The sequence below is a fragment of the Mizuhopecten yessoensis genome, unplaced genomic scaffold (assembly GCF_002113885.1).
Source record: "Mizuhopecten yessoensis strain PY_sf001 unplaced genomic scaffold, ASM211388v2 scaffold1063, whole genome shotgun sequence".
In the NCBI taxonomy this organism is placed as follows: Eukaryota; Metazoa; Mollusca; class Bivalvia; order Pectinida; family Pectinidae; genus Mizuhopecten; species Mizuhopecten yessoensis.
Window position 1 is genome coordinate 171,426 of NW_018403859.1, and position 12,748 is coordinate 184,173.

At 33.4% G+C, this 12,748-nt stretch overlaps 1 protein-coding gene across 1 annotated transcript in view; it reads right to left on the reverse strand.

Annotated features, from left to right (window-relative positions):
• The window catches only part of LOC110456904 (interferon-induced very large GTPase 1-like), a 67,064-nt gene that overhangs the window by 40,159 nt on the left and 14,157 nt on the right, over window positions 1-12,748 (reverse strand). The window contains exons 5-9 of the mRNA XM_021507950.1: window positions 10,465-10,827; window positions 7,474-8,041; window positions 4,756-4,811; window positions 3,857-3,899; window positions 2,705-2,757 (exon numbers count right to left, since the gene is read on the reverse strand). Coding sequence (XP_021363625.1) covers window positions 2,705-2,757; window positions 3,857-3,899; window positions 4,756-4,811; window positions 7,474-8,041; window positions 10,465-10,827 — 1,083 coding nt within the window. The remainder of the gene's footprint in view (window positions 1-2,704; window positions 2,758-3,856; window positions 3,900-4,755; window positions 4,812-7,473; window positions 8,042-10,464; window positions 10,828-12,748) is intronic.

Genomic DNA, 12,748 nt, shown 5'->3' on the forward strand with positions numbered 1-12,748 from the left:
TGCCCTAACCAGTGTTGTTAAATAACCCAACAACAAAGAATTTAAATCACACTGCCATATATGTGAAATTTTATCACACTGGTAACGGAAACAAGTCGGCTACAGTAGGCACAAAGCAAAGACATACAAACGCATAGTACATCTGTAAATGAGACACAATCGCTGAAGTGTGACGAGAATTTGCTGGAGTGGAGCATAGGGACCTGAGAATCTGAGAATGATCATGGGGGATGGCATTTTTACCGAAAATCGATCTAAACCCCCCAAACGTGTAAAGTTACTCTAAACACCATAGCGTAGGTCCAAATATATCTGTGACCAATTCTCACGTCCCAGTGGAGTGGAGAATCGACAAGTACATCAACCAGAGACGTAACAACCAATCAAATGCACGAATATGATCCATACACCAACAAATCTAAGACTAATCCCGATGCTTGTGGTACTCCCTATGCTGGAGTGGAGCATAGGGACCTGATAATCTGAGAATGATCATGGGGGATGGCATTTTTACCGAAAATCGATCTAAACCCCCCAAACGTGTAAAGTTACTCTAAACACCATAGCGTAGGTCCAAATATATCTGTGACCAATTCTCACGTCCCAGTGGAGTGGAGAATCGACAAGTACATCAACCAGAGACGTAACAACCAATCAAATGCACGAATATGATCCATACACCAACAAATCTAAGACTAATCCCGATGCTTGTGGTATTAATAATACGTATTCTTTTTGTTGTGCATTATACCGCGAGTAAAAAATGAAGAAAGTTATCTGTTTGAATATAATCTAAATCCGTGTATGTTGTAGATCGTAACATTACTTTGGTCAGAGACGTATAATACGTCTCTGCTTTGGTGGTGTTCCGTGGAATAACTTGTATGTTCAAAGATGAAATAAATCGTAACATTACTTTTGTGGTGCCAAACTTTCGCTTTCGCGTTGTTGTTTTTTTTTTGTTTTTTTTATTAAAACGAGATCGAAATGTATTATATAAGACTGATATAAAGCTGACATTGTGTAGATTCACGGAAATAGATCGCTATTTAAGTCCGTGCTCAAATGTAGCGGTAATTTATGACACCCATAGAAAGGAAATGAGAAATGCATTTCACTTAGTTGACAAATACCATTTTAATGTTAGATACGTAAAATACATATCTCTCTTACTTCTGTTTGTATGTTTTGCCTTTATAGTAATGAAATTGATAAAACCAGAGACGTATTATGCGTCTCTGATAAAACATTATTAAAAGAAACGCCACTGACTATAGCTTATCTTCATCTCCTGGCATATCATTTCCCCAGGTAAATAGAGATCGACGTCTCCTCGCCTGAGTGAGCACAGCGAACACGGTGGGTCTTGATGACGTTTCGTGATATTTAGCGAACCGATCGCGGAGGAACGCGATGGTTTCCCTTATCATCGCAATCTTTCGTGATTGAATTTTGAAGATCCCCCGGCATAATTGGGGATCATCAAGACTCTTGAAGATCTTTCAAGCATCGTGTAAAAGTTACACTTATTGTGAAGAGATCTGTATTTAGAGAAAACAGTAGTGTTACGAATTTACTGTCTACTGATATGTAGATTTCAACCATGTTATAAGATATGAGTTTGTTTGACGTAAATACATATTGTAAAAGAATTTTCCAATATCTATCTTCCAACTTCGACTGTGGCTCGAACATGCCGTTCAAAATGGAGAGATTTGTCAACTTCGATTCAGACAGGATTTAAGAACTTATAGCTTACCTTTAAATGTAAACGAAGAATGCCTACATCATTCGTAGATTAAATAATTAAGCGATGTGTTATTGTTTTGTACATTTGAAACTGTCGGAAATATTATAAATCCGCGAAATTCCAGGCGAGAATTTCGCGTTTGTTTACACTTGGCGGACTAAGACGTCAAATAAGACGTCATTGCTCAATGCTGATTGGCTGATGCAACCCAGGCAGAAAGTCAAAAAAGCCGGCGGATTCACGGAAAAGTGACTCATTTCTCTGACTGACATCAGAGACGTGTGATATATACGTCTCTGCTGACATCGAGCAGTTCAGACTTACTTTACAAACCAGACACATCGATCAGAAATGTCGTCTCTACGATGGGTAGGCAATTCAAACTGGTGCAATAATTACTATTGCCGATGTTTTGGGTATTTGAGGTAACTTAACTTAGTACGGCAGATGAAGATATTTGTTTACCTTCGAAACTATAATGGGCGTGATGCATTATGGGATACTCCAAAAAGCAGACGATATGACAGAAACTAACTTCTATGCTACATAACTAATCTTTATCGTGAAGCTGATTGTAATTCAGGATCCAAGGGAAGCAACTCGAGCTAAGGATAAATTACTTTTCTCCCAAAATACCGCCAATAGTGTTTACATAGCGGTAATGATTATCACATTATATTGTAAATAATACTATTTTTTAGTCAATATTAAATGAACTAAATATTTATATTCAAGTGTTTGTCAACTTATTTCAACTTCCAAGATACTGGACAGGAGCGAACCTGAATTTATGTAACCCGCTCTGTTTCCCTATTTCTACCATAACGTGTTTGTTCACCACAACATATTGGCCAGAAATACGGCGACGGGGTGGAAAACGAATGAAAGCAACTGATTATTACTGTGTTCAATACTGCAAAATTGCTTGAGAAATGTTTATTTAATGAAAACTACCTGGACACTGGAAGAAGTCACGTCTTGTGTTGATGTTGTACTATCCGGTGTTTCTAAAAAAGAACATTCAAAATGCACAAAGTTTTCTGTCAATAGAACGTTAAAAAATACTTAGAAATCAAGAAGCATTTTGTATTAAAAGGTGATAATACCTTACCATGCGCTAACTACTAGTCCTATGCCACCTGGCTAATATCTCACTATGCGTGTATGCCCGCGTGTATACTGGCCTGTTTGTAGTAGGACCGAGCTTACAACGGCATCTTTTACATATACCGCAACACCCACCCAGTCCAATTTATATTCCACTTGGTTTGTTTGAGTTGAAGGGCTACAAAGTTTGTTCAAATGCAAGACCTTCACCAATATTTAAGGCCACAGGGGTCAAATATGTTGAAATCTTTAAACACATTATTCTTAATAATCTGATGATATAAGGCTAGAATCATGCTGAAATGAAGGGCTACAAAGCTTGTTCAATTGAATGTCTTTGACTCATATTCAAGGTCACAGGGTCAAAAGGCCCTGTATGATGATATTTACCAGTCGTGTGCTGAAATTAAAAAAAAACCTACGAGGTTTGTACTAATAAATAACCTTACCATATGAAAGATCGCAGGGTTCAAATGTTTCGAAATGTTTTAAACAACTTATGAGTGATCAGAGTGCATCGGGTAATACTATTTTGCCAGTCAGATGAAGAGCAAACAAGATTGTTCATGTGAAATATATCGGTCCCCTTTCAAGGTTACATTTGGTCAAATGTGTATAAACTTTTAAATGACCTCATCTCAATTAAAAAAAGGTGTAGTGTGGTGATATTTTGCAAGTTGCATGCTGGGATGAAGGGTTTTAAAAATTGTTTAACTTAATGACCTTGTTAGACTTTCAGGTTCACAGGGGTCAAATATGTTTAAATCTTTTAAATGGTTCTTTTGAATGACTTAGAGTCATACATGTAGATACTGATTTTTGTCCTTCTAGTCAACTTTTAAGATACCGAATGTGAGTTCAATACCAGGTGGACAACGCAGGGCAATTGGCGCTCTCGTTTTAGTTGTGTTTTATTTTTATTTTGTATTGACGCTGATGTATATTCTGTTCTCTCTCTTTTTATAGTGCTATTGCTTATAAATATGAGTTATTAAATACCTGTTTTTTCCTTGAGATTAGTTGACTGGGATACTTGAGTGTCCTGAAAAAACCGAAAAAATACTTTTATCCGTAGATCTTGTTTATCAACGTAAACACTTTTTCAACTTTAATTAATCAGTTGAAATTGTATTCTTATCGCTGCCATTTTAATCATTAAATTAAGTGAAATAGTCACAACATTCAATATGTTTCTAGATTGAGAAAAATACTGTATGTACAAGTATACGAAATCAGATTAGGAAATGTATTGTGTTAATCGGTATGCTTTCCCAAAAAGTATTATATTAAAAAATATGGTGACCTTATTGGAAAAATATTTCAATATTGATTATATGTAGACAGATTTGGGAATATATTGTTTATGTAACCAAAAGCTTTTAATTACGGATTTGTATTCCAAACTATAGACAACAAAATAAAAATCGCTGTAATTTTTTTTTTTTTTAGAGAGAAATAAAAAAACCCAACATATTTAATGAAATCTTACCTTTACAGTTTTACTATACACATTTTGCATATTTTCGCTGCCAAATAAAACATCAAATCATCTATATCAACTAGTGATAGGGAGACGTTTGTTATTGTTTCACTAAAAGACATGCAATTTGTTTTACATTACTGAGATTGTAATACAAAAATCCTCTACGTCCTCTTAATATTATCATCTTAATGCGTATTTATTCATTTCCATATTTGGGACTTAAATAACACGAGACACATTTCTCGGTAACCACATCTATAGATAACTTCTTTTTTGTTGTTGCTATTTTTAAATATTTTGTAATGCAAACATTCCCTTGTGCATGTTAACATGCAAACGTACGTGCACGATTATCGGTGAGACTTTTTAAAAATCGAGCGACATTTCCTTTGGTCAAATACATGGAGATAATTACCTGTGCCATTTCAGAAGTAACATTTGCTGTTGCCGTGACATCCGGTGTTTCTATAGCTGTTGGAAAAAACAACCAAAACGTTAAAAGTTCAGTGATGATAAACCAAATACCAAATATCTATATTGTAATAGATATTATATTCAAAGATGATACCGGTGACAACAAAAAATAAATGAAAAAGTATTCCTGCTCATTGGTGTTAATATTTCATTAATATATCAAGGAAATGATAAATACTACACAAACAAACTTTGGGAAAAGTTTGTAAAGCTTTCATAAAGGGAACTGGTTGTCTGATGACTTTTCATGATATTGATGCGGTTTACTCGATAGCGTGAATGTAACCTTGTTTATGTTTGTATTTGTGAATATCCAAAATTACTGAAATAGAAACAAAAAAGGTGGTACATAAACTCCACAACAAAGCGTGTGGAACAGACAGGATTCTCCATGAATATTTGAAAACTACTAGTGACTCTTTTTTACCTATATATGTTCAACTTTTTAATGTAATTCTTGATACAGGTATAATCCAAGAATCCTAGACCTTTGGGTTAATTAAACCAATTTATTAAAATAAATGGGATGTGAATTATCTCGATAATTATAGGGGAATTACTCTCATCTCTTGTCTTGGTAAACTTTTCACATCGATACTTAATGAAAAATTGAACCAACTATCTAATGAAATAAACATTATACATGGAAACTAATATCGGTTTCGAAAGGGATACTGAATATCTGAAAACATTTTTGTAATTCAATCGTTAATTGAACTGTATTGTTCTTCTAAAAAGAAATTGTACTGTGCTTTCATAGATTTTAAGAAGGCCTTTGATACTGTGTGGAGAATTGGGATATGGAAAAAGATGCTAAAAGCAATATTAAAGGTAATAGTTTGAATGTCATTTTTAATTCCTGCAATAATACCAAATTGTGTGTGAAGAATGGAAAGGAACAAACGGGATATATTCATGTGTAATGTTGGAGTTATGCAAGGGGAATCCTCTGTCATATTTTCTTTATACTTGAATGATTTTGTAGATTACTTGAATGATGTCGATTGGCTTTAAGATATTGGTGACCACTGCCAGAATTTTATTGGTACATACATAAAGTTATTTATCCTTTTATATGCAGATGTTACAGTTATATCATCTGAATCTGCTGACGGTCTACAAAAATCCCTTTACATGTTAATGTATTTCGTGATAATTGTAAAATGTGGAGGGCTAATATAATAGTTAATATTCAAAAAAGTAAAATTGTAACCTTCCGAAAAAAGAAAATACGTCTTAATTTTATATTTACCTTATATGATAGTGAAATTGAAATTGTAAATTCATATCCATACCTCGGGATAATTCTAATTTATACCGGGAACTTTGGTCAGGCAAAAAAGAAAATTGCTGAGCAAGAACAAAAAAGCATTGTTTGCCTTTTATAGAAAGATAAGAAATAAAAAAATGCCTATTTATCTACAATTGAAAGTATTTGATACTTTAGTTAATTCAAATTTATTTTATGCTGCTGAGATATGGGGCTATGATTCTTTTTTGGCATATTCTTATTACAAATAATAGTAGAATAGCCATCTATATATATACAGAATAATACTACAAATTCACGAAGAGGGGTATAATCTTAAATGGATACGTTCTGTGAAAACAATTTTAAATGATACAGGTATGAATTTTGTATGGACTTTTCAACAGGTTTATACAATGGAAAGACATCAATTGATTTTTTTAGTACAACGAAAACTTAAAAATCTATATATTCAAAAGTGGTATTCTGATATCCAAAACATTAGCAGGGGTCAAACATATTCGTTATTTAAATCAAATTTTGGTCCCGAGGCCTAATCATTAAAACTTAACAAAAGGGATGGATGTTAACATGCAGATTTAGAACTGCAAATATTAAAACCCCAATTTAAACTGGAAGATGGTTAAGAATACCCAGGGAGATGGAATATGTAGTCTAAGTCATTAATCCATTGGAGATGATTCCATTACTTGTTTAAATGTCCAAAAAACTCAGTTAGTGTATTAAGGGGCAATACTTTTCCTTGATACTATACACGTAATCCTACATTTTATAAAATAAAAGGTATGTTCAATATATCTCATGCATGTTATATTGTATAAAAAATATTTGTATATTCCTTAGAAAACTTACTTCAATATAACAATAGGAGAAGTTGTGCTAAATACCAAACAATATTTCTCTACATATACATAATGTGTTAATGTGTATCACTTTTGCATTATGTAATGTATGGCAGGTTTAAGTAAGTTAAGAAGCATGTACAGTAAAAGTGTTAATTAACTATTATACTATCTATTAATTATATGTATGTATTTGTATAAGATACACGTATGTAATTTTGTAATATGGTGATCATAATGATATCATGTAATGATGACCTCTTGTTACACACTTAACGTGCGTCAGAGTGTATAAATAAAACCTTATATAGAAATGGAAGAAACTGCAAGGCCCTTGTAAGCTTACACCAAAAGAGCATGTGATTTGAAAGCATATGAAAACTCAACGGAATTGCTTATTAATTCTGATAACATGCTACATTTGACGCATACATTGTCGTAGTTCTGAAGACATTATAGTGGGGAAATTGTGATAAAAATGGTTGGAAATATTACAATAACAAATAATGTTGAAATATCGGTATATATTAGGGCTACATATAATTACCAGTTGTTTCATCATTTGGATGTTGCATTGTCTCTTCTTCTTCCTTATGAACTGTTGAATGGCCAAGATTCCAGTTTGAGAATTCGTTGGAATCTCTGTGTCTTTGGTCTAATGTTTCGTCACGATTGTCCTCACTTTCGGACGATTTATCTAAATGCCCGGCTTTCATCATTCCACCATTTCCTTTCACAATAGTATGTATATTAGAGTTTTCTTCCAGAACCAAAGGCCATGTCCGAGTGATTGATCTACCATGGTACGTAAGTAGAAGGGACTCTAATGGTACTTTATCGCTACTTGAAATTTCAGCACAAATACTCTCAAACGCATTGTGGTTATCCACATTTATACTGAAAAGATATTTAGGGGTACGGTATACATGTACTCGAACCAATCCTGGCCGCACATCACTTCTCTTTATCTCCGGTGTATTTGCTGGCAAGATAAGAGACTCAAAAGAAACAGCATCCTTTTCCTGTTTATGTCTTCTTGTTTTGGAAAGTTTAAGACGCCGCTTTGCTGTAGGTTGACTTTTGTCTAAGACATATTGGGACGATTGTGATATTATCTGAAAACAAAGGATTATTCCGTTTTTATATCACATCGCCGTACGGAAGTATGGCTTCCGTCCGCCCGCTCGTTCAGCCTTAATATACTTAAATCATGCGCAGCTAAAGCTTAGTCATGTGTTCCATATTGTGCTCATAACTAATTAGAGTATTAAATTATATTTGTTTGATGGTTTCTGCGGAGTAAAGGCGGAGAGCTACAATGCGAAACTTCTCATTCTCGTATACAACAAGAAGAACACTGTGACTAGTAATTTAAGGAAGTTAACACAAAGCCTTTTTCGGTAAAACTCTTATTTAAAGCGCATTTACTTTGCACTCCCCATCCAACGCGCACTACTCATTCTATAGGAAAATTTTGGAAACTTTTAGACTAAATACATGTATATCAAATCTGCGTTCATATCGTGGGAAGGAAATACTCTGTTACTATTCGATTCAGAATAAAAATTATAAAGTAGCATGAACGTATACTAAGAGCGCAATAGGTTAAAACTTTAAATGCACAATATTAAGATTACAAAAAAAACCTGCAATGAACTAGCCCCCTATTCTGTTTCCCAGTCTTGACTACTGTTGTCACCCATTTAACTTACAGATCTGTCTGTGGTTGCCCTGATCTAACTGTATCCTAGCTACCTTCCGGCTCTGAGACCTATGCTAGGTGAATACATTTTCTTTTGTATTTTAAATCTATGTCATGTATTTGTTGGTTCTGTAATTTATTAGAATATTGCCAATCATACATATTTCTCGATCTTACAATAAAAATGGCGAATATAACGATGGCTAACTTAAGGTCATTAAATTTGAGATTGCTGTTAGTATTAGACTTGATTTAAACAAACATAGCATTATATCATCAATGGGATTTAAAACCAAACACAAACGGTGAATAGCATTACAGTTCAGTATTTACATCATAGTTACAGTTCGCATGTATCTTAATTGTTATCCATGAACAGTGATTATTCAACTTTTATTAAAATGCTTCCATACATCAGTGAACTATAAAACCCCTTTGTTTTAAGTGAAAAGTTAAATACCGATAAAATAGTTTTTTATATTGTGTGTTCGGCTTAAGGATGGTCAATAGCCTGCTTGGATTAAGGACTACCAAGTTTGATAAAATAAATGGCTTTGACCTATTTTAAGATCAGTTACGTCAAATATGTTGAACTATCTACACAACTTCATCTAAATAATCAAAACAGTAAGGATTATGCTAATTGGCCAGTAGCCTACAGGTAGCAAAGACTTCCAGGGTGTTTCTTTTTAAATAAATTAGTTACTTTGATCTACTTTCAAGGTCGGTGAGATCAGAAGATTTGAAAATCTTTTTCTAAATAACCAAAAGCCCAAGGGTAGTGATATTTGGCCTGTAGCATGTTTGTCGGTGTATACAACAACTTCTTCCCGATGACAAAAAATGATCAAGGTGATTATATTCCACTTTTAAGGTCACAAGGATGAAATGTTTAAAGAAAATCTTTTTGAAACTTTGTAACCAAAACATCCTAAGTGTTGATGCTTAGTCTGTGGCCTAATTAAGCCCATTGTTAAGTATTCGATCTTGGTCCATGAATTTTAGATTCAAATGTGATCATTTTGTCTTTTATGTAAAATTACTGGGGTTTATATGTACACTTTGATATTTTAGTCACATGAAATATGTAAGACGTCATTCAGATTGTTCACAAGGGAAAAGTAGGCAACTATTAAAATAATATACATGTGTGATATAGTTTCATACGGTTTAAGAATATTTCTTTCTCCTTTTTGTTATAGTTTTGACTTAGTTTATTCTTTTCTGCTGTTTCTCAAGACGGAAATAACTTATAATGAATGACATAACATATTCATTGTTTTTTATTCCAACAGATACAAATGAATCGTCAGTTAATAATTGCTGTAATATTGGTTGTGTTTCCTGTGATTTTACATTGAAGTATCTTTCGCATTTTTTCGTCCTACGAGCTGGGGACGAATTTGGTACAACAACAAATACAACTATGCGATATACTGTTTATAGTCTTTGTGTGAAGAAAAGGTCGAAATATTTTGAATGCTTTAATTTGATGGTCAAAAGAGGGGGAGGGGGGGGGGGGGGGGGGGGGGTACAAGACGTATAGTTATCGGGTTGAAGGATAACGTTCAAAGATGACCTTATTTTCCCCACATACCTTTTTTATTGGTGTTTTATATAATACGAATATCATTGTTAATTGCTGTGCTTAACTTTGTTAATGTAATCTTGTCACGCGACTGATCTGCTATAAATGAGCGATTTTGCCTAAATGTTCTTAGGCTAGAAGATTAGCTTTAACATTTTCTATTGCAGTATATAACCTATCGTAACTTAATATGTAAACAAAATAAGCAGGTTATTCATTATATATATATTACATATTGAACAACTTACCTCAGAATAATTCACAATTTTATTCGATTGTTTACGTCGGTACTTCGTTTTGCAGACTCGTCCAACAGGCGCATCTGTTTTTGGCGCTGGTACAGACGAAGACCATCTTGAACCCTTTCGTGACTTTTTTCTTTTCTGTAGTCTTCTCGGGGGTACAGGTTTGGCGTATTTGTACAGGACGTCCGTCTGTGGTACATCTCGGCGATAAGCACTGTACGTATTGTATCCGCCCAAAAACGAATATGAATCTGGTGGATCAGGTTTCTTGACCGGAAATGTCCCAGGGTTCTTCTGCATTTTATGTCGATCAGCTCCTCTTCGATGTCTGCATAGCTTCAGATTGCTCCCATTGACCGATATTTTCTGAAAATAAAAAAGGAAGGAGTTCCTTTAATTCTACAATGGACAATAAGGAATGCTATACTGAAATGTAAAAGGATGAGGAACCCGTCAGCTTTCAGCGGAAACTGTTTATCTTCATTGCAACCAGTTCCAGCGACTTGTAATGTGATCTTTAGTGTCGATATATATAGTTATACTTGTACGTACATGAAGCAGCCGCCTTGCTTAATTCCAATTAATATATATTCAATCACCTGTGTTGCGGGTCATAGGTTCTACATATGTACATTAACTTAATTGTAATAACCTTAATATATACATGTAGAACGTTATACAGGAACTGTCAAATTTAGCGCGCATGAGTGAAACTAGGGAACAATTTAGCGTTACATGGGGGATGTACATTTAGTGCAGTTTGGGAATATTTGTTTAACAGGATCACATCATTAAAGCGATTTTTCGAAAGAGTATACATTTCACATTTTTCAAATTTGTTATTTAAAAGTCCCATATGAAATGTACTGAAAGATTTCTTCAATTTAATAGTCTGAAAATATGTTCATGCTAAATTTATGTTTACTGGTTATCAAGTTATGGCAAGTGTTTTTAATGAAAGGTTTTAGCTAACCATTTTATTGTTCGCCGTATATTTTTTTTTTTTTTTTTTTCAGGTTCAAATATTTTATTTCCTCGGCAAGTGTTTACGAAGGAAGCCATGGTTGAGGAGCCCTGGGATCTTCCCCCTTTACAACGTATTGTCCTCTCATAAGAGGGTTTTCGTTCAACATTCATCTTTCTATCACTTTCTTTCATCATATTTCATAAATTTAGTAAATTTATTTGAGATACTAAAACATTTGAACCTAACATAAAGGACGAACACTTACTTACACACTACATGTAAATATAATAACATGTATACAAACATACACACACATATATATATACATTCATCTACACAAAAATTATGACATAAATAAACAAATTTGCAAACAAACATACATTTGAAAACATGAGACAATACTAACATAAATAAGTATAAATTATGTGCAAAAATTGTCTATTCTCCGGTTTTGTAATAAAGAAGCTTAAGGAAAGAAATGGTCTCTATAGATATTTGATTTTGTACAAAACATACTTATGAATAAAAAAAATAACTGTTATTGTGCATATAATATGGCATATTGTCAGGGTGTTCCTATCAGTGGGGACCATTTTCTCCAATATCCTATAAACCTATCTGACTCATATTTACTATTTGAAATGTGTTTTTGTACTTTGTATGTTTCCTTAATTACATTGAGAAGTGCTTATATAGATAGTTTATTTTTAAAACATTTTGTTTTATAAATATAATATTTAATTACCAAGTTTATTAAATTGTCAACTTCCGCATCTGGTTCGTCTGAACAAATTATACCAAAAATAAATTGTTTTTTATTCAATGAGTAGTTGATATTAAAAAAAATTGGGTTAACCTCTCAAAATTATGAAGCAATCTTTTAATTTCTTGGCAGTCCCATAGAATGTGTTCAATAGTTTCCCGATGTGTTTTACAGAAAGAGCAAAATGAATTTTCAACTAATCCCATTTTAAATACAAGAGAGTTAGTAGTTAGAATGTGATGATTGATCCTGTACTAAAACCATTGTAGTTTAGAGTTTTTAGTAATCCGGAAAGGAAGTTTATAGATCTGTTTCCATGACTCCTCACTGATAGTATAATTTTCCCACTTTTGTTTGCCAGTTGGTATAACATTGTTTTTACAAAGTATATTGTACATGTCTTTAGCTCCTTTCTTACTTTTAAGTATAATTATTAAGTTCAATGGGATATATGGGTACGGTACTGATATATGTGTATTAAATTGTTGAAATTGATGTAGGTCTTTTGAAATTACAGATACTAAGCCCTGGTATTTTAGAAAATTGCATCGTATATT